The sequence below is a fragment of the Macaca thibetana genome, chromosome 15 (assembly GCF_024542745.1).
Source record: "Macaca thibetana thibetana isolate TM-01 chromosome 15, ASM2454274v1, whole genome shotgun sequence".
NCBI lineage: Eukaryota > Metazoa > Chordata > Mammalia > Primates > Cercopithecidae > Macaca > Macaca thibetana.
Window position 1 is genome coordinate 9,927,058 of NC_065592.1, and position 25,185 is coordinate 9,952,242.

General features: G+C 46.0%; 2 protein-coding genes across 12 annotated transcripts in view; one reads left to right on the forward strand and one right to left on the reverse strand.

Annotated features, from left to right (window-relative positions):
• Positions 1-25,185, forward strand: part of GOLGA2 (golgin A2) — a 434,268-nt gene that overhangs the window by 62,397 nt on the left and 346,686 nt on the right. The gene's annotated exons all lie outside the window — the stretch shown is intronic.
• The window catches only part of SPTAN1 (spectrin alpha, non-erythrocytic 1), an 85,676-nt gene that overhangs the window by 23,255 nt on the left and 37,236 nt on the right, over positions 1-25,185 (reverse strand). For 5 of the 11 annotated variants that reach the window (XM_050759672.1, XM_050759670.1, XM_050759666.1 and 2 more), the window contains exons 21-39: positions 24,156-24,290; positions 22,083-22,231; positions 20,666-20,725; positions 19,337-19,535; positions 14,979-15,083; positions 14,176-14,199; positions 13,060-13,095; positions 9,603-9,650; positions 8,789-8,880; positions 8,029-8,173; positions 7,736-7,917; positions 4,597-4,696; positions 4,251-4,448; positions 4,022-4,168; positions 3,318-3,421; positions 3,011-3,173; positions 2,596-2,610; positions 463-594; positions 64-201 (exon numbers count right to left, since the gene is read on the reverse strand). In XM_050759672.1, the coding sequence (XP_050615629.1) occupies positions 64-201; positions 463-594; positions 2,596-2,610; positions 3,011-3,173; positions 3,318-3,421; positions 4,022-4,168; positions 4,251-4,448; positions 4,597-4,696; positions 7,736-7,917; positions 8,029-8,173; positions 8,789-8,880; positions 9,603-9,650; positions 13,060-13,095; positions 14,176-14,199; positions 14,979-15,083; positions 19,337-19,535; positions 20,666-20,725; positions 22,083-22,231; positions 24,156-24,290 (2,172 nt within the window). The remainder of the gene's footprint in view (positions 1-63; positions 202-462; positions 595-2,595; positions 2,611-3,010; positions 3,174-3,317; positions 3,422-4,021; positions 4,169-4,250; positions 4,449-4,596; positions 4,697-7,735; positions 7,918-8,028; positions 8,174-8,788; positions 8,881-9,602; positions 9,651-13,059; positions 13,096-14,175; positions 14,200-14,978; positions 15,084-19,336; positions 19,536-20,665; positions 20,726-22,082; positions 22,232-24,155; positions 24,291-25,185) is intronic. The other 6 variants (XM_050759675.1, XM_050759673.1, XM_050759671.1 and 3 more) reach the window with 3 other exon arrangements.

Sequence of the window (25,185 nt, forward strand, 5' to 3'; positions counted from 1 at the left end):
AACCCACTGTCCCAAATGACTAGAAATTCCCCACTGGTGGGAACAGAAACCACTCAGTGTTACCTCAGACAGCCAGAAGTCAAAGTCCTTGATCCCTGTGTTGAAGTTCTGCTGCTTGTTGGCTTCTTTCAGTTTCTGGCTCTTTTCAGCTGACTTCTGCACCAAGAACTGCCACTGGTCAGCTAAGGCGGCCAGGCGGGCCTGGGGAACAGAAGGGAGCCAAAAAGAAGATGAAATCTATGAAGAATCCTCCCTCTCCTAAAGCTCAATTTGAGAACTTCTAAGAGAGGAGGGTGGAAAACACTCATAGGAGCCATTCTCACTAGCATTCCCCAACTGTAATTCAGCCTAAAGTCTTCTAATCCATTTAATTTCTTAAGACTGTAATCCAAGTTATTATATCAGGTTGATAGTGACGCTGCTCATGTTCTTCCCCGGGCACCGGGAGCTGGTGGGCCATACCTTGACAGCATCCTCACTGCCGGCGCAGGCTCCACGTTCAATGAGGGAGTTGCCCATGTCGATAACCCCACGGATCCGGTCAGCATTGGCATGCAGCTCTGCTTCAAAAGCCTGGTGCTTCTGGTGCTTGCTCTAAAAATACCAAAAATTTTTTTTTCCAAACCAGTTCCTGCTAGGTTATGTCTTTTTAGGAGGGAAGGGGTTCTCAGTGGGAGGGAGTGGCAGCAAACATAAATAACTGGGGTAAATGCCAACGTTTTTTACAGAAGGCAATTGGAATTTGTATGAAATATTTTAGGGTTCATCTCTTGGGGAGTTAACAAAGGAGAAAGGAAATGTACTAGCTCAGGAGTAGATGAGTTAGAAGTCCTTATTTTTGAGACAGGGTCTTGCTCAGTTGCCCAGGCTGGAGTGCAATGGCGCAGTCTCAGCTCACTGCAGCTTCAACCTCTTGAGCTCAAGCAATCCTCCTACCTCAGCCTCATGGGTGCATGCCACCACACCTGGCTAATTTTTCTATTTTTTGTAGAGATGGGGTTTCCTGAGCTCAAGCAATTGAGCCACACTGGCCTCCCAAAGTTCTGGCATTACAAGCATGAGCCACCAAGCTCGGCCAAAAAATCAATTCTTGAAGTAGCTATGCTAGTTATTTCGGAGTGAAGCCCTAGAATTAAACACTTTCTAGCACTTTCCAGAAGATGGCAATGGCCAACTTCAGTTTTGAATCTGCTTGTACATCCATTTCCATCCATGGCTTTCTCCTTTTTGGAGATAGGCTCTAATGAATGAGATACATACGGACGTTTCATCATCTAAAGCAGAAATCACCATTAAGCAAAATTCATAACATAAATTGTATTAACTAGCAAAATAATATTTGATGGTCAGTCTTATCCCTCTGTTGACAGAGGAGAAATCTACAGCTACTACAGACATTGGCTTTGTTGATTTATCTTTTGGTAGCTGTCATTAATCAAAACACTGGGATACTGTCAGAACCCAGGCTTGACTGCAAGAAGGAATTTATTTTCTGGGAAACGAAAGGGCTACGAGAAGGATGGGCTCCTGATCCCGGGTGCCTGATACGGTTTTTATGAATCCATAAAGAAACAGAAGGTACTGAAATGCTACAAGAGACAATTGCAAGGACATAGCAGCTGTGCCACAATTCTGGGAAAAACAATTGGCTGGGTGAGAAATGCAGGGTCTCAGGGGAGAGTGTTATTTGGGGGAAAAAAAACAACAACTAAAAGGCAGTAGTGTTGGGGAATTCTGCATCAAATGTTTTATTTCAGAGGCAGCAACTGTCAAAGGATGGAGCCATCTGGCTCAATTCAACACTAACATGAAATGTCCTTGTTACGTTCTCTCACTGCCTGATCCCAAAGGCAAGAACAAAAAGGGTCTCAAACACTCAGATATCCTGACAAAAGTCCCATTCCTTTCTTCTTCTGTTCCTTGTTCTGATCACTCTTTGGTTCAAATTCCATTTATTCTCTTCTCTATCTTCATTTTTTCCACCCGCTTAAGCAACTTTGAGCTACATGTTAACTGAGAAGTCTCCTTTCACTACCTGTTGAGTAATGTCTGCTTTTATCTTAACTTCTCATTTGTATTCCTTGAAGATTTGTAAGTATTAATAGATCATACGTCTCTCTACAGTTCTCTAGCTGTTCCTGTCCTGACTGGCACCTCTGGATGCCTGAGTGGCTATGCATTAAAACCCTCACACCAGACTGGCCTCCCTCGCCTGGGCCACTGAACACCATGAGCTCATAGCAAGTCTCAGCCAAGGTCTACACAGAAAAAGCTAAAGCTGATATTCCATCTTCAAAAGGAAGCACTCCTTGAAAGAAAGTGGTCAACTACTGCCCCGCAAATCAAACACTGTACAGAATTTGCCTAAGTGATAAACTGGGGGAGAGAGGGGGGGGAGTAAGGCGTTGCAGGCTAATTACAACAGAGAAAGCCACATCCCACAGGGACACTTGAATGGAGTGTAATGGATGATTAGAAATGAAAAGGATGAAGAGACACCAGCAGACTTGTGACCACAATAACAATAATCTATGCAGAGGAACACAAATACTGGAGCTCATTTAACTACAACTCTTAAAAAAATTAAAAACTTACCAGCAGCTTGGAAAGCTACAAAAACAGATTAAAAGAATAAGAGTTCAGTACACTGATGTGGACACACATATCAGCTATTAAATAGAAACTCATTTTGTCATACTTCCCCGGGGAAGCTCAGCATTTGGGAACAGTAATAGAAAGGGGATTCTATAGACTTTAATAGAATATATTAAAGTAATAGAAAGGGGATTCTATAGACTACAGCAGAAATGGTTTTAATGGAGACAAATGAGGAAGGCGAATTTTAAATGGCTCTGAAACGTGAGTAGGGCTTTCCCACTGGCTTGACTTACTAAAACATTTTTCACTGACTTCCCATGGGTGCAAGGAGTTTGTTTTATAAATGCTTTAACAAAATCTACTCAATAACATAAGGCTACATCAAGAACAACACCCAGTCACTTCAGCTTACCTGGATGTTGGTGGGATCCTTGTATGACTCATCACTCGCTGTCTGCAATTTTTCACTGATCCAAGCCTCAATCTCATCCACATCCCGGCTGAACTGTTGGAGGGTTTGAGATTCTCCTAGCTTTGACCTTTTCTCAATCATCTGGGCTTTCAGACGTCGCCACCTGAAAGAGTGAAACCATGAGATCCAACAAGAACATATCTTACCGTGGAGAAGGAAGTGGGGAGATAGAACAGGACTGGGCCTTCAAAAGAGGGGATGTATCCTCTCAGGGCTGGTGACTATGTCAGTGCCACAGGACACCCACCTGTCCAAGACCTCATTGCGCCGGCTAGAAATGTCTCCCTTGGCATAATGGCCGGCAGCGATGAGCTGGTCGGCAAAGGCCTGCAGAGCAGCAATCTTCTCTTCCTGTCAGAAAACAAAGGTGTGAGGTCAAGGTGGGCCTGCAGCTGGGCCCTGCCTGGATTGCCGGTCTTGAGAAAAGGACAGTTATTTTGGGTGACTGAGAACTAGCTGGTGGCAGGATCAGAATACACTGACACTTTAGAAGCAAGAGTGTAAAACGCCAAAAGCAAGCTTGATTTCAGTCATTACTAGAGTATAGTTTAACTCAAGGAGTCTCCAGGTCACTTAGGTGGGGCAGGTGTTAGAATATCAGAACAGAACAAAATTAAGCTTAATAATAGGAAAATGCTATCAGATTTACAGCAAAGTGACTTATAAATCAAAGAGTCTTACATCTTCCTTGTTGTTTGTTCATGTATTCCTTTACCTACCTACACATTTGTTTTTCCTCCCTTTGATAATAAAATTTTTTTTTCCTGTGGCATCCCCATTATTAAAATCTCAGAAATATCAGAATCTATAAGTTTTAAAGATTATTTATGTACACATTTTTCTTAGACAATGCAGGTATTCCTTGGAGATATAACAATGACTCTATAAGCCAAGAAACAGATGTCAATGAGGAAAAATCCAGACTCTGACTCCATGGTCCAGAGGCCTCACCTGGACATTAATTGCTTTGTCAAAGTCTTCATGTTTTTTGATCAGAGCCTCTACGCTGTCCAGTGAGTCTCCTTTGTCTTCGGTATTCAAGAAAGCCTCCCGGGCAGCCATCCAGTTCTCAGCTTGCTCACAGTCCCGATGGAACAGCTTTAGAGAGGGCAAGAGGCAGGTGAGAAAATGAGGCTCTTCAGCAAGGAAACGCTTGGTCAGAAAGCAGGAGCACACATACCTGCAATTCAAGGCACTGATCCAGCATCATCCTGCGCTGAACCCAGGCCTTCTCCAGGTCTGCACGCTCCTGGTCAAGAATATCAAGTTTCTGCTTGATCTCAGGGCTGGCATAGTGTCCATGAGCCAACAGCTGCTGTCCAAACTGCTCAAATGCCTGGAAAGTGCCAGCCCTGGCATCAATTTCTGTCCGGTGTTCCTGCCAAAAGGAGGGAAGGGATTAGGTAACTGGCAGCAGATGACCACTCTGATGTCAACTATCGACTCACCACAAAAGGAGGGAATGAGGCCTCCAGGGCCCTGCAGAGCAGTCACGTCTTTGCTACTCAGCAGGCAGGTCCACCCACCTGGTGTCGCTCCAGCAACGCCTCAGCTCCGGTGACATCCTTGGCTAGCTCATCTGAGGACACCAACCCCCGTATTCCATTGATCCAAGACATGAGGTCCCTGGAAACCAGAACCCCAGAAAAATAGCTATTATATTACCTGGTAAGGAGATCTTCTGCCCAGGAAAACAGGGAATGACATAATTCTTGCCTCAGAAAGTTATCTTGGATTAATTTAATCTACTGAATGAGGCTAGGTCTTTGGGCAAAGTGTTTCAAAACTTCTTGTTCTTCTTGAGGTGTTTTTTTTTTTGAGACGGAGTCTCGCTCTGTCGCCCAGGCTGGAGTGCAGTAGTGCAATCTTGGCTCACTGCAAGCTCCACCTCCGCCTCCCGGGTTCACGCCACTCTCCTGCCTCAGCCTCCCGAGTAGCTGGGACTACAGGCATCTGCCACCGTTCCTGGCTAATGTTTTTGTATTTTTAGTAAAGACGGGGTTTCACCGTGTTAGCCAGAATGGTCTCGATCTCCTGACCTTGTGATCCACCCGCCTCAGCCTCCCAACGTGCTGGGATTACAGGCATGAGCCACTGTGCCCAGCCATTGTTGAGTTATTTTTTTAAAAGTCCGAATTTCTTGGAGGAAAAGTCAGTAAGTTTATAATTAAGATCTTTTCACCCTCCAGAATAACAAGTTCTAGCTACAATTAAGTCTTTGATAGCTTCAAATGAAAAAGCCTTTGTTGGCCGGGCATGGTGGCTCATGCCCGTAATCCTAGCACTTTGGGAGGCTGAGGCAGGAGGATCACTTGAGCTCACAAATTCCAGACCAGCTTGGGCAATGTGGTGAAATCTTGTCTCTAAAAAAAAGAAAAAGCCTTTCTTTAGGATTAACCCTTGAAGCCCTAGGCCTGTGCATGCATTTGATCCAGTTTCTCACAGCTGTGCAAGCACAAGGGCACAAAACTGAGTGTGTAAGGTCAGATATGGTATGATTCCTTTTATATGATGTGTCCAAAAGAGGCAAATCCATGGACACAGAAAGCAGATAAAGGATTCCGAGTGGGTGGGGAAGAGAGAAGAGGGGGTGATTAGTTAAGGGATGTTATTCTAGGGCAATGAAAATGTTTCAAAGCTAGAGAGGAGTGGCTGCACAACACTGTGAATCCATTAAATGTCATGGATTGCACATTTTAAAGTGGTTAATTATATGTTATGTGGCCCTTACCTCAATAAAAAGAAAAAGAAAACTAACTGCCAACTGGGACCTCCTCCCAGAGGCCTGTGAAAGAAAGCAGCATCTGCCTACTCCCACTGCAGCAGGGGAGATGCCCCAGCTAACAGATACAAGCACCACAAGTGTGCAAGTGTGTGTGTAAAATAATATTGTTAAAGAACACAAAAAAAGACAAAATAAGTGTCTGTCCTCAATGGCTACTGTTGAACAAGTCATAAATCGCCCATCCAGTGGATTGCTGTGTAGTCATTAAAAAGGCAGAGGTACAAGATTGCGGGACATTTTAAGACAACTAGCCTAGTGTCCTAATGACATTAATGCCAGGTAAGACATAGGCCAGGTGAAGTGGCTCATGCTTGAAATCTCAGCACTTTGGGAGGCTGAGGCGAGAGGATCATTTGAGCCCAGGAATTTGAGACCAGCCTGGGCAACACAGTGAGACCTAGTCTCTACTAAAAATTTAAAAACTAGCCAGGTGTGGTGGTACATGCCTATGGTACCAGCTACATGGGAAGCTGATGCAGACGGATCACTTGAGCCTGGGAAGTTGAGGGTGCGGTGAGCAATGATTGGGCCACTGCACTCCAGCCTGGGCAACAGAGCCAGATCCTGTCTCAAAAAAAAAAAAAAAAAAAAAAAAAAGGCCGGACATGGTGGCTCACGCCTCATCCCAGCACTTTGGGAGGCTGAGGTGGGTGGATCACCTGAGGTCAGGTGTTCAAGACCAGCCTGGACAACATGGAGAAACCCCATCTCTACTGAAAAAAAATACAAAATTAGCCGGGCTTGGTGGTGCATGCCTGTGATCCCAGCTATTCGGGAGGCTGAGGCAGGATAATCGCTTGAATCCGGGAGGCGGAGGTTGCAATGAGCCAAGATTGTGCCATTGCACTCCAGCCTGGGCAACAAGAGACACACATGTATATATGTCTAGGGAAAAATATAATGTCATACGGCAAGGGGATGAGAGGGCGTACGCCTGTACTTGGATAGGAAAGCAGAGACTTGTTTTTTTTTTTTTTTTGAGGCAATCTTGCTCCATCGCCCAGGCTAGAGTGCAGTGGTACGGTCTCAGCTTACTGCAACCTCCGCCTCCTGGGTTCAAGTGATTCTCCTGCCTCAGCCTCCCGAGTAGCTGGAATTACAGGTGCGTGCCACCATGCCTGGCTAATGTTTGTATTTTTAGTAGAGATGGGGTTTCACCATGTTGGCCAGGCTGGTCTTGAACTCCTGACCTCGTGATCCACCTGCCTTGGCTTCCCAAAGTGCTGAGATTACAGACGTAAGCCACCATGCCTGGCTGTGGAGAATTATTTTTAACAATCTGGAATTCAGTAGTTTGACTATTTTACATTGATTACGTACTACTTTTTTCTGTTTTTAATTTTTTCTTTTTTTTTTTGAGATTGAGTCTCACTCTTGTCACCCGGGCTGGAATGCAGTGGCACGATCTCGGCTCATTGCAACCTCCGCCTCTCAGATTCAAGTGATTCTCCTGCCTCAGCCTCCTGAGTAGCTGGGATTACAGGTGTCTGCCACCATGCCCAGGTAATTTTTGTACTTTTAGTAGAAACATGGTTTCGCCATGTTGGCTAGGCTGGTCTTGAACTCTTGACCTCAGGTGATCCGCCCGCCTTGGTCTCCCCAAAGTGCTGGGATTACAGGCGTGAGCCACTGTGCCCGGAGGTTTTTAATTCTTAAATTAAAATTTAAAATTTTACAATAGCCAAAGTGTTTTGCCATGTATCCCAGGCTGGTCTCCGACTTCTGAGTTCAAGCGATCCGCTTGCCTCGGCCTCCCAAAGTGCTGGGATTATAGGTGTGAGCCATTGTACCCAGATGAGCATGTGCTACTTTCACAATAAAAATGACCCCTGCAAAGAAGGCTCTATGTTCCAGAGGTCTGAGTGAACGTAGCTCCGTACCGGAAATCGCTAAGAAAGCGCTGCAGGTCGTGGGAGTCGCCCAACTTCGCCTTGCGCTGATCTGCACGTTTCCCCAGGCTGCTCCAGGCCTGGTTTAACTCTGTGCACTTTTCCTGGAGGTCCTCTGCTGACTCGGGATGGGACTGGATCAGGCGCTCTGCTGTTTCACCAAGGGAGTTTACCTATGGGAACAAAGTGGTGAATGAGCTTGCAGTAAGGGGGTGTGCTCTGCAGAACAGAAGACTTCTCTTTCTGGGGCAAAAATGCCAGAAGATGACTTTGGGTCCTCTCACCTTGTCACCGAGAGCTGCAAGGTCCCTCTCAAAGCCCTCATGCTTGCGTTGCAGGGCCTGCACACTGGCGAGATCATGTCCATAATTGTCTGTGTTTAGAGCTTGATTCTTCTCTTCAATCCATTCTTTGGTTTCATCAGCATCTCTAAAGGGGAGACACATTTACGTTAAGAAATGCTGAGTACAATTGCCTTGATTACAGGACAGACACTAAAAAAATTCTATTTATTTATTTATTTATTTATTGAGACGGAGTTTCGTTCTTGTCACCTAGGCTGGAGCACAATGCACAATCTTGGCTCACTGCAACCTCCACCCCCACCGGGTTCAAGCGATTCTCCTGCCTCAGCCTACCAAGTAGCTAGGATTACAGGCACTCGCCACCACGCCCAGTTATCTTTTTATTTTTAGTAGAGGTGGGTTTTCCCCATATTGGTCAGGCTGGTCTCAAACTCCTGACCTCAGGTGAGCTGCCTGCCTTGGCCTCCCAAAGTGCTGGGATTACAGGCATGAGCCACCAGGCCTGGCCTAAGAAAATTTATTTAGCTGACATTTGTATATTTGTCTGTGGCTACCACCAATAACTCTAAAAAGCAAAATAATTCACTTAGCAGGATTTACTGAGCATCCACCCTGTGTCAGATGTAAACATCAACAAGAGCCAGCCGTTCCTATAGGATCTCACTCAGCAAGCTTGGGGGCTGTCAGGAACTAGCAGTCACCTGTTTCTCCCTCTCCCAGCCCAGGGTTCACCCCTCACCTGTGGAACCTCTGTACTTCATGGGCACTGCCCAAGAGCTGGCTCCGTTCCTCGGCCAGCTGCTGTAGGGACCGCCAGCGCTCATTCAGCTCCTGCAGGACAGCAAAACATCAGCTCCATTGCACCGCCTCTCGTCATGCTCCCAGTCAGACTTTGGGAAAATGACTTTGCTTGAAGGAGATGCTAGGGCACATATAATTTCCTGTTTCCAACCTTCCTCGCTGAATAAATTAGTATACAACATTCCAGTCAGAGCCAAGCCAAAACTAGCTGTGCCTGACAGCTTCAACACCCACAAACACCTGACCTAGGCATCCCCTCTGAGGCAGCAGGAGACATAGCTGACTCTTCCTTACTCTCATCTCCTAGCCTGGGGCCTGGCAGTTAGCAACTGCTTCCTAAGTCACAGCTGCGTGGAGAAATCCCAGCGCTCGCTGCCTCCCAACACCCGACCAGCAGCCTCACAGGCCACAGCAGGCTTGGGAAGAGCCAGTATGCTACAGGACCTCGCACTGCAGGCGGCAAGGGAGCCACTCACTGCTTTCCTGAGACTGTGCTCCTTCTAGCTCCCTGACCTACTGGAAATCAGAGGGAAGGCTTGCTGCCTTCCCTGGCGGGCTCTTGACAGGAAAGCCACCAAGCTACCCAGCGACCATGAGCATGCTGATGTTTACTTAGGACATGCTTGGACCCAGGAGAGTGAGATATGTCACAGTTCACCCGGTTGACAAGAACAAGAGCTCTACTGTAGACAGGGAAGGAAGATAGTGGAGAAAACCAGGGGAGATTAGGGGAGCTGGTCACTGCTTCTTACCTTGATGGAATTAAAGGTGGCCACGGTGTGAACCATCAGACGAGCAGACTAGGTAGGGAGGAAAGCAGAAGGCAAAACTAATCAAGTGCCTGGCAATTAGAGATCTGAGCTGCAAGTGTCATTGACTAGGTCCCTGTGATCAACCCAAATTACCTTAAAGGGATACTGGCAACATTCTTAACAGAGACATCAGTAGAAGTGTCAACTACTAGAAAGTCATGAAAATACCCAAAATGCACAATTAGACTCAGCTCAGTAATTAATTTTATCTGATGAAGAGTGAAAAGAGAATGGTAAAAATCACAATTCCAGCAGCTAGCTGGACAGAAAAATACCTAAAAGACTAATGATTAATATCATTTTCTTGTCTATACTACAGGAGAATATTCCAGAAAAAGAAAAAACAAACCCTAATTTAACAAATGCTGGCAGCTGAGACTATTTAACAGTCAGGAGCACTAATAATCACTTTCATTTCTAATTATAGTTATTGAGTTGCTGTTCTTTTTAACAGTATCCCCATTGAAGGGCAACGGCTTTACCAGAGGGAAAAAATAAAGCAGTGAATTAGCTTTCAACAATGTACATTTCAACAATATAGCTGTCAACAATATAGATCCTTCTAAAAATCTAAAGTCCCTTAGGGCTAGGCACGGTGGCTCACGCTTGTAATCCCAGCACTTCCGGAGGCCGAGGTGGGTAGATCACCTGAGGTCACGAGTTTGAGACCAGCCTGACCAACATGGTGAAACCCTGTCTCCACTAAAAATACAAAAATTAGCTGGGCACAGTGGTGTGAGCCTGTAATCCCAGCTACTTAGGAGGCTGAGGCAGGAGAATCGCTTGAACCTGGGAGGCAGAGGTTGCAGCGAGCTGAGATTGTGCCACTGCACTCCAGCCTGGGCAACAGAGCAAGACTCCGTCTCAAAAATAAATAAATAAATAAAATTAAATAAAAACAAATAAATAAAGTCCCTTAGGATCTTACAGTCCATCCAATTCACTGGAAAGAAACTCAAATTGGCCCAGGTTACAATGCTCACAACCCTTTGAGTAAAGAACAAGAGGCAGGGCATGGTGGCTCACGACTGTAATCCCAGCACTTTGGGAGGCCAAGGCGGGTGGATCACCTGAGGTTAGGAGATCAAGACCAGCCTGGCCAACATGGTGAAACCCCGTCTCTACCAAAAATATAAAAATTAGCTGGGCATGGTGGCGGGTGCCTGTAATCCCAGCTACACAGGAGGCTGAGGCGGGAGAACTGCTTGAACCCAGGAGGCAGAGGTTGCAGTGAGCTGAGATCACGCCACTGCACTCCAGCCTGGGTGAAAGAGCAAGACTCTGTCTCACAAAAAAAAAAAAAAAAAAAAAAGGAGGCCAAGATGGCTGAGCTTGGATGCAGACGTCCTCATGGCATCCCTAGGTGGCATTTTCAACTGGTGTGTTTATAGGAGTCAGAAGGTGGACCCACTGTCTCCAGTAAGAGGTACTGGGATTTATAAAGGTATCTAAAATAAACTTCTGAAAGAATACTTATGTTATCAGAAACATTCTGCTGAGGGCGTAAGTAAGGCTGTTGCCCATTCATATAATCAATGATCAAGTTTTGCTATGTAAGAAAAGCGAAGAGTGAGAAAAGGAGAGAGAGCTGAATAGAAGGAAAAGTATACCCCCCATGCCTGGCCCAATTAGAAACCTACTTAACAAGGAGGATAGTCAGAGCCAGTCAGGGAAGGAGGCCACAAGACACAGATCCCTCTCAGCCTAGGTCCTCAGGAGAGGTCAGACAAGGTGACTGAGCGGGTTCAAAGGTGGACATGGAAGCGTTGTTGGGGGGAGGCTTTTTGTTTTAAGGTTTTCATGCTTTCTTCATATTTCTGGGGATACACTTTTAAAAATTTTACTTTTTATCTGCTTGTCAACTCACCATTGTACTAACGAGGAGAAGACCTACTTTCTTTTTTCTTTTTAAAACTTTTTTTGTTTTGTTTTGTTTTGTTTTTTGTAGAGCCGGGGTTTCGCCATGTTGCCCAGGCTGGTCTCCAATTCCTGGGCTCATCCACCTGTCTCAGCCTCCCGCAATGCTGGGATTATAGGTGTGAGCCACCACACCTAGCCAAAAGATCTACTTTTATAAAGTCAGAATCTGCTCTCTAACTTGCCTGTAACTTAAGTGATGTATTCCTGAAGAGCTGGGTCAGGAGGGAAGATGCTAGAACTGAGACACACGCAACCAGTTACACAATCACAGCTATAAATGTATCACATAAAAAACCTCAGCGGGCCAGTAATCCCAACACTTTGGGAGGCCGAGGTGGGCGGATCACCTGAGGTCAGGAGTTTGAGACCAGCCTGGCCAATGTGGCGAAACCCTAACTCTTCTGAAAATACAAAAATTAGCAGGCATGGTGGTGCATGCCTGTAATCCCAGCTACTAGGGGGAGCTGAGGAAGGAGGATCGCTTGAATCTGGGAAGCAGAGGTTGCAGCGAGCTCAGATCATGCCACTGCATTCCAGCCTGGGCAACAGAGCTAGACTCCGTCTCAAAAAAAACAACAAAAAACAAAAACAAAAAAAACCTTCTCCCTGGCTGGGCGCTGTGGCTCAGGCCTGTAATCTCAACACTTCGGAAGGTTGAGGCGGGTGGATCACCTGTGGTCAGGAGTTAAAGACTACCCTGGCCAACATGGCGAAACCCTGTCTCTACTAAAAACACAAAAATTAGCCAGGCATGGTGGCACATGCCTGTAGTCCCAGCTACTTGGGAGGCTGAGGCAGGAGAATTGCTTGAACTAGGGAGGCAGAGATTGCAGTGAGCGGAGATTGCACCACCACACTCCAGCCTGGCTGACAGGGCAAGACTCCATCACAAACAAACAAACAAACAAACAAACAAAACAAACACCTTTTCCCCTGTATTCTTGGTCAGGGATGGCCCATTCTGGTTAAGCCATATTCACACCTGGATTTGTCCAGAAAAATGTCTACTGTAGTGGGGAAACATCTCATTCGTCCCTTTACATCTCTGCATCGGGCATCTCTGAAGCCTTTCTTGGGCCACAGGATAGAGGCCAAGCAAATGGTGAATGAAGGCCTGCCCTCCTTTACGGGTGCAGTTGTTCTCGTGTTCACGTCATTTCCCTTTGGACTGCCTCTTACTGGTGGGACCCTGCCAACCACACAGTGCTCCCTGCTGCAGCATATGCTGCACCAACATGGGTAATCAATGCAACCTAACTGTACTGAGCATTTGACGTAGACACTCTGCTTTTGTATATTAAGCATCACATTTTAAGAGATAACAGATTCAGAAAGAAACCACCCCAAACAAGTCCAGAAATGACTAAAGACTTAAGACAAGCTGAATATTCAGAGAAAGGCACACCAGAAAAGGACACAACATATTTCATGCTCTCACAAAACTCCTGAAAACAGTAATTTGCAAAAGAGTCCTTACCTTCCACGGGGAGGCTGTCTTGGGATCAGTTTCATCCTATTCAGAGAAAGAGTAATTTAGGCAGCCATGCAATTGAGCATGAAACAACAAAGCACCTGACCTTTCCAGTTAATGACTCTAGTTTCCCCCAGGGGAGATCCCAGATATTAATACACTAATCAAAACAGCATTCTCCCTCCATAGTTTGGCTGGTAACAAACTTCAAGGCTAGTTAAGAAAAATTAAGCCAACAAACAGGAGAGACAAATTCCAACTTTTTATCCAGTAGAAGAAATGGAGAGAATAAAGAAATTTAATAAGAAAACCACCAACTTTTCTTTATGTTGTACTCATAAGATTGTCTGCAAAGGGGTAATAAACAAACCTAAAGATAGCTATAGAAGAAGTTTTAGAAAACTGAAGAGATAAAGACTTTTTTTTTTTTTTTTTTTTTAAAGAGCTGCGCTTTGTGTTGCATGCCTGTTGTCCTAGATAATTGGGAGATTGAAGTGGGAGGATTGCTTGAGGCCAGGAGTTCGAGGCTGCAGTAGGCTATAACTGTAGCTGTGAAAAGCCACTGACCTCCAGTCTGGACAACAAAGCAAGACCCTATCTCTTACAAACAAAACAAACAAAAAAAACCCAACATTTTTTTGTCTTTTGAAGAATGGTAAGTAGAAATCAATTTCTGGGCCAGAAGTGGTGGCTCACGTCTGTAATCCCAGCACTCTGGGAAGCTGACGTGGGCGGATCACCTGAGGTTGGGAGTTCGAGACTAGCCTGGACAACATGGTGAAACCCCGTCTGTACTAAAAATACAAAAATTAGCTGGGTGTGATGCCACACGCCTGGAATTCCAGCTACTCAGGAAGCTGAGATGGGAGAATCGCTTGAACCTGGGAGGTGGAGGTTGCAGTGAGCCAAGATCACACCACTGCACTCTAGTCTGGGTGACAGAGTGAGACTCTGTCTCAAAAAAAAAGAAATCAATTTTTGGTGTTTTCCACAAATCTTTACACACAAAAGGCATCGGAGGTTAAGGAACAGCAATTCTGATGAAGTTCTTGGCCTGGATATTCTTACCAAAGTTTAAACCCTTCTCATGTTCAAGATCCACACACAGTACCCGAAACTTACCCTGGGCATCATGCCATACACTTCCTACAAGGAGAGAGAGAAACCAGTTTTATTATTAGAAGAAATACACATCTCTCAAGAATACTCATTATGGTCAAACCTGGAAACACAGGAGAGAATTCCAAAAAGACAAATGGAAATGCCAGTCCAAATGTCCAGCAGAACTTCAAGTATTTATTTATTTATTTATTTATTTATTTATTTTTTTGAGACGGAGTCTTGCTCTGTCACCCAGGCTGGAGTGCAGTGGCCGGATCTCAGCTCACTGCAAGCTCCGCCTCCCGGGTTTACGCCATTCTCCTGCCTCAGCCTCCCAAGTAGCTGGGACTACAGGCGCCCGCCACCGCGCCCGGCTAGTTTTTTGTATTTTTAGTAGAGACGGGGTTTCACCGTGTTAGCCAGGATGGTCTCGATCTCCTGACCTCGTGATCCGCCCGCCTCGGCCTCCCAAAGTGCTGGGATTACAGGCTTGAGCCACCGCGCCCGGCCGAACTTCAAGTATTTATACATAAACCTTTTCTTTGAGGAACTTATGAAATTACCATTAGTTAATGGCTATATAAACATTAAATATTTAATGGACTTACGGAGAAGACAGAAGACCCCCCAGAACCAAATAGAGATGAGGGATATTGGTATAAAGAAGTTAATCAAAATGGTTTTGGTCACATAGAGGACCTGACCTACGGTCAAGCCACAATTCTGTGCTATGGAACACTGCTTGTTGGGCTATGACAGACATAGGAAAAACAAAGCTGCATCCTTACAGCAACAGAGCCTCACTCCAAGATGGAGACACCTACCTGTTGTTGCACAGCCTGCACCTCCTCTGCCATAAGACCTTCAGACTCCAGGTCTTCAGCTACCTTGTTAATGTCCTTCAACCGTGACTCATTGGCCTTCAGGTCCTTTAAAACAAAAGCCATAATAACTAAAACCCAAAATAGCAAGCCAAAGTCAAAGGAGACATCACAAACTATGGCTTGAAACTATAAGGAGTCTTCTACAAGGGCCTATTTAAAAAAAAGGGATTAAAAAAATAAGCTACGGCCAGGCATGGTGGCTTACGCCTGTAATCCCAGCACCTTGGGAGGCCGAGGTGGGCGGACCACCTGAGGTCGGGAGTTCAAGACCAGCCTAACCAACATGGAGAAACCCTTTCTCTACTAAAAGTACAAAATTAGCTGGGTGTGGGGGCCTTTGCCTGTAATCCCAGCTACTTGGGAGGCTGAGGCAAGAGAATCGCTTGATCTTGGGAGGCAGAGGTTGCGGTGAGCCGAGATCGCACCATTGCACTCCAGCCTGGGCAAGAAGAGTGAAACTCCATCTCAAAAACAAAACAAAACAAAAAGGCCGGGTGCAGTGGCTCACGCCTGTAATCCCAACACTTTGGAAGGCCAAGGTGGATCACAAGGTCAGGAGTTCAAGACCAGCCGGGCCAAGATGGTGAAACCCCGTCTCTACTAAAAATACAAAAATTAGCCGGGCACGGTGGCAGGCGCCTGTAATCCCAGCTAATCGGAAGGCTGAGGCAGGAGAATCTCTTGAACAGGTGGCGGGAGTTGGGGGGCAGAGGTTGCAGTGAGCCGAAATCGCACCACTGCACTCCATCCTGGGCAACAGAGCAAGACTCTGTCTCAAAACAAAACAGAAACAAAACAAAGAAAAAAAGCTATAAGGATCTGTTCAACAGGTATCCCCATGGATTGGTTTTCCCAGCCCTCAGATAATTATTGGACTCGAATTTACTTCATTAACTGTAGTTTTTTCGTTTTTTTGGAGACAGGGTCTCGCTGTCACCCAGGCTGGAGTGGAGTATTGCAATCATCTGCAGCCTTTACCTCCCAGGCTCAAGCAATCCTCCTACCTCAGTCTTCTCAGTAGCTTGGACTACAGGCACACACCACTATGCCCAGCAAATATTTTTATCAAATAGAGACTTTTTAAAAACCTCTTTTTGGTTTCAAAACAATGTTTTTAAAATGTGAAGAGGCCAGGTGTGGTGGCTCACACCTTTAATCCCAGGACTTTGGGAGGCCAAAGCAGGAGGATTGCTTAAGGAGTTCAAGACCAGCTTGGGGCAACATAACCAAACCCCAATCTCTACAGAAATTTTTCTTTTTTTTTTTCTTCTAATGAGACTCAGTCTCACTTTGTTGCCCAGGCTGGAGTGCAGTGGCATGATCACGGTTCACTGCAACCTCCGCCTCCTGGGTTCAAGTGACCTTCGTGCCTCAGCCTCCTGAGTAGCTGGGACTACAGCCAGGCACTACCACGCCCAGCTACTTTTTGTATTTTCAGCAGAGATGGGGTTTTACCACGTTGGCCAGGCTGGATGAACTCCTGACCTCCAGTGATCCGCCTGCCTCAGCCTCCCAAAGTGCTGAGATTACAGGCATGCGCCGCTGGGCCCGGCCAGAAAAATTTTTTCAATTATAATAATGGATGTGAGGCAGGGCGCGGTGGCTCAAGCCTGTAATCCCAGCACTTTGGGAGGCCGAGATGGGCGGATCACGAGGTCTGGAGATCGAGACCATCCTGGCTAACACGGTGAAACCCCGTCTCTACTAAAAAAATACAAAAAAAACTAGCCGGGCGAGGTGGCGGGCGCCTGTAGTCCCAGCTCCTCGGGAGGCTGAGGCAGGAGAATGGCGCAAACCCGGGAGGCGGAGCTTGCAGTGAGCCGAGATCCGGCCACTGCACTCCAGCCTGGGCGACAGAGCGAGACTCCATCTCCAAAAAAAATAAATAAATAAAAAATAATGGATGTGGTAGCCTACGTCCATAGTCCCAGCTACACGGGTGGCTGAGGTGGGAGGATCACTTGAGCACAGGAGTTCAAGGTTACAGTGAGCTACAATCATCCCACTGCACTCTAGCCTGTGCGAGAGAGTGAGACCCTATCTCTAAAAAATAAGTAAAAACGAGATAAAATTTTAATGCACAGTTACTATAGGAGATAGAAGCTCTTCCTCCTCATTTGAATTTTTTGTAAGAATACTTTTAAGTGAATCCCAGCACTTTGGGAGGCCGAGACGGGCGGATCACCAGGTCAGGAGATCGAGACCATCCTGGCTAACACGGTGAAACTCCGTCTCTACTAAAAACTACAAAAACTAGCCGGGCGAGGTGGCGGGCGCCCGTAGTCCCAGCTACTCGGGAGGCTGAGGCAGGAGAATGGCGTAAACCCAGGAGGCGGAGCTTGCAATGAGCTGAGATCTGGCCACTGCACTCCAGCCTGGGCGACAGAGCGAGACTCCATCTCAAAAAAAGAAAAAAAAAACAATACTTTTAAGTGGTGGAATGGATAAACAATGTGTAGTGTGCCAGTCAAATATTATTCAGCTATAAAAAGGAATGGAGTACTGACATGTGCTACAAAAAGGATGAAACTTGAAAACATTATGGGCCAGGTGCAGTGGCTCACACCTGTAATCCCAGCACTTTGGGAGGGCAAGATGGGCAGACAGCCTGAGCTCAGGAGTTCGAGACCAGACTGGGCAACATGGCGAAACCTTGTCTCTACAAAAAATACAAAAATTAGCTGAGCATAGTGGTACATAGCTATAGTCCCAGCTACTCAGGAGGCTGAGACAGGAGGATCACTTGAACCCAGGAAGCGGAGGCTGCAGTAAGCTGAGACTGGGCCACTGCACTCCAGCCTGGGCAACAGAATGCTACCTTGTCTCAAAAATAAATAAATAAAAGAAAGAAAACATAAACAAAAGAAGCCAGTCACAAAAAGTCACATGACGTGATTCCATTTATATAAATTGTCCAGAATAGGTAAATATGGAGGCAAGCAGCAGATGAGTGGCTACGTGGGCCACTGGGGTTAGGGAGAATGGCAAATGAATGCTTGATAGATATGTGGTTTTCTTCTGAAGTGATGCAAATGTTTCAGAACTAGAGGTGGTGGTTGCACAACATTGTGAATGTACTCAATACCACTGAATTGTACACTTTAAAATGGTTAGCTTTGTCAATTTACCCCAATTTAAAAAAAAAAGAGTACTTTCACATCTATTGTAGTTTAGGCTTAGAAAAGTTCTTATAACAACATGTAGAGAACAAAGTATATCCTTCCTTAAAACTAAACTAGTCCAAAAAGGTTTCAATTAAAGTCTTTTAAAAATAGCTACACAGGCCAGGCGTGGTAGCTCACTTTGGGTCAAGCTGAGGTGGGGGGATCACTTGAGGCCAGGAATTCAAGACCAGGCTGGCCAACACGGTAAAACCCCGGCTGTACTAAAAATACAAAAATTTGCCAGACGTGGTCATGCGTACCTGTAATCCCAGCTACTCGGGTGGCTGAGGCATGAGAATCACTTGAGCCTGGGAGGCGAAGTTGCAGTGACCTGATATCGAGCCACTGCACTCCAGCCTGGGCAATACAGTGAGACTCTGTCTTAAAAAAAAAAAAACTGAGGCCGGGCGCGGTGGCTCACGCCTGCAATCCCAGCACTTTGGGAGACCGAGGCAGGTGGATCACCTGAGGTCAGCAGTTTGAGACCAGCCTGACCAATATGGTGAAACCTCATCTCTACTAAAAATACAAAAACTAGCCAGGCATGGTGGCGAGCCCCTGCAGTCCCAGCTACTCGGGAGGCTGAGACAGGAGAACTGCTTGAACCTGGGAGGAGAAGGTTGCAGTGAACTGAGATCATGCCAATGAACTTCAAGCCTGGGCGACGAAAGCGTGACTCCGTCTCAAAAGAAAAAAAAAATTGGAAAAAAAAAATAGCTACATAGATGATGGAATATAATCTATGTAATTTGCATTCCAGTAATTTGCAGTCAGAAATCAAGAGACTCCGGCCGGGCGCAGAAGCTCATGCCTATAATCCCAGTACTTTGGAGGCTGAGGCGGGTGTATCACCTGAAGTTAGGAGTTTGAGGCCGGCCTGGCCAACATGGTGAAACACTGTCTCTACTAAAAACACAAAATTAGCAGGACATGGTGGCGGGCATCTGTAATCCCAGATACTTAGGAGGCTAGGGCATGGGAATCGCTTGAACCCAGGAGGCAGAGGTTGCAGTGAGCTGAAGTCATACCACTGCACTCCAGTTTGGATGACAGCGAGAATCCATCTCAAAAAAAAAAATCAAGAGACTAAAATCTTTAAATAAATTTTCAGCTGAGCTCTAAGACTGCCCATACCTTCTGGAAGTCATCAAACTTCTTCTGGAGCACCTCGACCTGCTCCAAGTCTGCGCCGACCTCCTCACTTGTCAGAGCGGCTTCCTTCTCATTGATCCATTGCTGTAGTTCATTCGCTTCACGGAACAACATAAACTTCTTGCAACTCTTCTCCAACATGCCTTTACGCTTCTCACCCAGTTCCAGAAGAGAATGATATCTGATGGAATTCAAGAGGGAGACAAGAGGGACAAAGAAGGCAGTTTGTAAATGCTGACATAAAGGCAAACCACGAAGTGTCTCCAAGATATGGATTCCAGGCTACGAGTTTGTAATGATGATGCCCTAGTAACAGAGTTATCAGATGAAGATGAGGATCCCAAGTACCCACGCCACAGCCTAAGAGATATGCACACACTGTTCACAACTAGGTGGCTAGAACAGCCAGGCACACTTATCTCCAGGCCAATTCTGCACTTATAACAACACAACCACAAATGACTGAAACCAAGCGCTTAGCACAGTAACACAGGGTTCATGCAACTACAGTGGAGAGATGAAATGAATTTGCTGGGCAGAATGTATACAGAGGGTTTTTTTTTTTGTCTTTTATAATTCTCTGAATAGCCCCCAGGCTGGGGTGAGGTGGGGGAAGGTACACTGAGCTTTAAAATATCCTCATACAGGATGTTTTATCTCCATATTAGTAGGACATTTCTAAAATGATACATTCAGTTCTCAGAAAGTTTTGGCAAGTTCGGAAGGAAAATCAGGCACATTATTGAGTATCTCTGTGCCATTCTGTTACTTGAAAGATTTCTTAAGAATCAAAGGATATTCTAACCCTCGGGAACTAAAACACAAAAGGCTGAAATATTATCTTTGAACATGAAAACAACAAACAATAAAAAACTAAAAGTTAAAAAAAACTAGAATCACCATCAAATCTAAGTGTCCCAAAGTGAAATAAAAAAGCAATGAGTTACCAAGAATCACAACACTTTAAGAGAAGCATATGATTTCCTTCCTACTAAGGAAAACTACAGAACAAGCCTTCAGGTTTGCTGCTGATAGTGGCTGGTCCACCACAAAAACCAACAGGAGGGGGAACCAACACCACTCTGAACACACAGCTGCACACGGAAGCAACCAATGAGATAAGCAGTCATCAACCAACACAGCTGCACCGCGACCTCTTCCCTTGTGAGGCAAAGCTGCTGCACAGACAGGCAGTTCCTCCCACCACCTCATCTTTCTGGATGAACAAAGGCCTTCAAGAGAAGCGGCAGAGGGAGAATGGACAGGGTAGCAGTGGACACTGGTGCTCTGCAAGACTCTCAGCCTACTCACAGTTCTTCCACCTGCTTCATACGCAGAGATACACTGCCGGCCTCCTTAGTTATGCGTGTCCTGCACAGAGGGGGCACAGCAAAAGCATGCACAAATTAGTGGGATTAATCCACAGGGATGAAAGGCGGCAGCTCCGACTGGTGCCATGATGGTGGATGCTTAATGTTGGGAAAATACGGACTCATTCAACAGCTCTAAGGAGCACTCTAAGCCATGAGTGAAATGACAGTAAAGAAATAACAGGAAAATTACAGGGTTAGTTCATCTTCATTTTCTTGACAGGTCTGCCATGCTTAAGGCAGATTTTCCTGTACTGAAAACACTGGTAACTTCACAGAGCAAGGTCAGGGAACAGACTGGACTACCCTTAGAAAGAAATTTTACTGAGAGCTAACAAGCAATTTAGCCATATATTTGATCTACTTTTTCCTCTTATATTTATGACCCAGACTGCTGGTAAGAATACAAACCAAGGCCGGGTACGGTGGCTCACGCCTATAATCCCAGCACTTTGGGAGGTCAAGGCGGGCAGATCATGAGGTCAGGAGTTTTAGACCAGCCTGGCCAACACAGCGAAACCCCGTCTCTACTAAAAATACAAAAATTAGCTGGGTGTGGTAGCACATGCCAGCAGTCCCAGCTACTTGGGAGGCTGAGGCAGGATATCGCTTGAATCCGGGAGGTAAGGTTGCAGTAAGCCAAGATCATGCCGCTGCACTCCAGCCCGGGTGACAGAGCGAGACTCTGTCTCAAAAAAAAAAAAAAAAAGAATATAAACCAAAACCTTCCATTCTTATCTCAATAATAACAGAATCTATAAGTGGACAAATAACTCTGATCTTACTGAGGATCACTGGAATCCAAAAATTCCACTATTCTACCCAAACTCTAGTGGGAATGTATTTCCTAGATACTTCTCAAGTGTCCAAAACTGCTGATTCCACTAGTGGAGTCAGAAATACCCTGAAGGAGGGACACAGGGCAATATGGGGGCTCAGCTACAGGAAAGAGAACAGAGCCATTTCATTACAAAATTCCATTCTCAGAACTCAAAGCTATGGCAGAGAGATAAGCTCTGAAAGCAGCTTTTCAAAGTGGACAGAGCTGTAGGGGTGTAGAATCTGAATATCCAATTTCGAAAAGCATCTCGAACCAAAAGACAAATGGCAATGATTAGAAAAATTCTGTTTAGGAAAAACTCATGAACACTGGTGGAAAAAAAACAAAGCAAAATAAGTCATCAGTCAGGGATTTGAGACCCAAACAGGGAGGTCTGTGGGCTCAAAGTGGGGTGGAGACAGCAGGAGGCATGCAGGTGGGCTCCAGGAGCCTCAGGACACGCCTAAGCTTCGGCCCATGTGGAACAGAGTACGCCTGTGGGACGCCTGGTCCTTGTGGCCCCCGGTGTCATCCTTACTGATTGTCAATCTGCTCCTGCCGCAGCGCTATGCTGCCTTGCTCCTCCAGGAGATTCTCCCGGGAGGCTGACTGGGCGGGGTCCAATTTCTTCACGTAAGCAGCTGGCACAAAACCCTGACGATCGTTCACTTCCACTTTCCACCAATCCTAAAGAAAAAAGACAGAGAACTGAAAACAAATTCCTTCTCTGAGACGGAGAATCCAAGGAGGTCATGTGTGTGCACACACAAGACAGCATTAATTGTTTTAAGAGGCCCAAAACAATATTAAAGTCACTTTGCATAAGGTCTGATAATTCAGTCCCTTCCTCACCTACCACACCCACAGAGGGTCATAGGCAGAAGAGCAATGCTGCCTGCCACCAAGGCCAGGCTTCTCTCCACTTAGATGCTCCAGAACTGTGCTATTTAACACTGGAGCCACCAGCCACATGTGCCCACTGAACTTTCATTGAGTTAGAACTTTTTATTTTTGAAATGGAGTCTTGCTCTATCACCAGGCTGGAGTGCAGTGGCACCATCTTGGCTCATTACAACCTCTGCCTCCCGGGTTCAAGTGATTCCCCTGCCTCAGCCTCCCAAGTAGCTGGGACTATAGGCGTGCGCCACCACGCCCAGCTAATTTTTTGTATTTTAGTAGAGACGGGGTTTCACCATGTTGGCCAGGATGGTCTCGATCTCCTGACACTGTGATCCACCCGCCTCAGCTTCCCAAAGAGCTGAGATTACAGGCGTGAACTACCACGCCTGGCTTTTTTTTTTTTTTTTAAATATAAATAGAGATGAGGTCTCAGGCCAAGCACGGTTGCTCACACCTGTAATCCCAGCACTTTGGGAGGCTGAGGCGGGCACATCAAGGGGTCAGGAGATTGAGACCATCCTGGCTAACATGGTGAAACCCTATCTCTAATAAAAAATACAAAAAATTTGCTGGGCGTGGTGGTGGGCGCCTGTAGTCCCAGCTAGTTGGGAGGCTGAGGCAGGAGAATGGTGTGACCCCGGGAACCGGAGCTTGCAGTGAGCTGAGATCGCACCACTGCACTCCAGCCTGGGCAACAGAGCAAAACTCCATCTTAAAAAAAAAAAAAAAAAAAAAAAAAATGAGGTCTTGCTATGTGCCCCAGGTTGGTCTCGAACTCCTGGGCTCAAGCGATCCTCCCGTCTAGGCCTCCCAAAGTGCTGGGATTACAGGCATGAGCCACTATGCCCGGCCTCATCGAGTTATAATTCAATTAAATAAAACACTCAGTTGTACTAGCCATATTTTAAGGGCCCACTATCACACGTAGCTAGTAGTTACTGCAGAGGCAGCACAGACACCTTACATTTCCACCATCACGGAAAGTTCTACTGGGCAATGCTGCTTTATATAAACCAAAGCTAGACCACAAGTTGGTTTAAGTTTAAATTAGAATCAATAGAAAGATAAGAATCACAGGATTCCTCAAAGTATCATGACAAGGATAAATAAGGTGTGGGAGTGGGAATAAATTGGCTCTTAAAAATGGCCAACGACATTTCTCCAGCCTTAACTAAAACGGAAGGCAGGCCTCTTTCAGGATCAGTCAGATAATCTGTGGACGCTTCAAGGCCACTGTCAATTCAGAGTGTGTTAGGGAAGAAAGGCTGATGGACCAGGATGATTTATTATTGTCATTATTTAGCCTGGAGAAGACAAAGCCTGCGGGGTGAGGTCACAGCTGTCTCCAATGATCTGCTGGGCTGAGATGTAGCCTGTAGTCTGGAGTAAGAACCAACAGGTCCAAGTTATACAGCAAACTTTGGCTCAACAGGTCAAGAATTCCACCTAGAGATACTCAATGGTGAAAATAAGCTATCCTTCTGAGCGTGATTATCTATGCTTCTTGCAGGTATTCAAGAAGACAGATTAACTTCTTGATCATACACAGTACCGCATAAATGTATATCATGTCGGGGACTGGTAAGGAAACTTATCTCTTTGAATTCTAAGCCTTTTCATTTCAGGGAGACACACAACCCACAGAAACCCAACTGAGCATACATGGAGGTGCTAGTGCGGAACAAACACGCAGCCACTCTCTGTGCCTTGCCTTGTTGGTGCTGTTGAGTAAGGTAAGGATATCTCCCTTCTTCATGGTGACCTCTCGGGGACTCTTCTCCTGATAGTCGTAGAGAGCCAAGACCAGCTCCTTCCCAGTCTCGTCATCCATGGGGGCCACTTGTTGCTAAAAATCCAAAGAAAGGGCAAACATTGTAAAAACAGGTCCACGCTGAGTCATCTAAGTACACAGCAGTTTCAAATGTCACCAGCTGTACCAAATTTACCAAATACACACTCATGAGAATTCTTCACTGAAGCTACCAATAAAATCTGATCCAAGAACTTTAAATTTTTGGTATCTTTAAAAAAAAATCTCATTTTGGCTGGGCGCAGTGGCATACACCTGTAATCCCAGCACTTTGGGAGGCCAAGGCAAATCACCTGAGGTTGGGAGTTTGACACCAGCCTGACCAACATGGAGAAACCCCATCTCTACTAAAAATACAAAATTAGCCAGGCGTGGTGCATGCCTGTAACCGCAGCAACTCAGGCTGAGGCAGGAGAATCACTTGAACCTGGGAGGTGGAGGTTGCGGTGAGCCAAGATTGTGCCACTGCACTCCAACCTGGGCAACAAGGGTGAAACTCTGCCTCAAAAAAAAAAAAAAAAAAATCTCATTTTAAATTAGGGCCGGGCACGGTGGCTCATGCCCACAATCCCAGCATTTTGAGAGGCTGAGGCGGGCGGATCTTGAGGTCAGGAATTTGAGACTAGCCTGGCCAACATGGTGAAACCCCATCTCTACTAAAAATACAAAAATTAGCTAGGCGTGGTGGCGGGCACCAATAATCCCAGCTACTCAGGAGGCTGAGGCAGGATAACTGCTTCAACCTGGGAGGCACAGGTTGCACTGAGCTGAGATCGTGACACTGCACTCTAGCAAGACTTCATCTCCGCCAGGCGCGGTGGCTCACGCCTGTAATCCCAGCACTTTGGGAGGCCGAGGCGGGCAGATCACGAGGTCAGGAGATCGAGACCATCCTAGTTAACACGGTGAAACCCTGTCTCTACCAAAAATA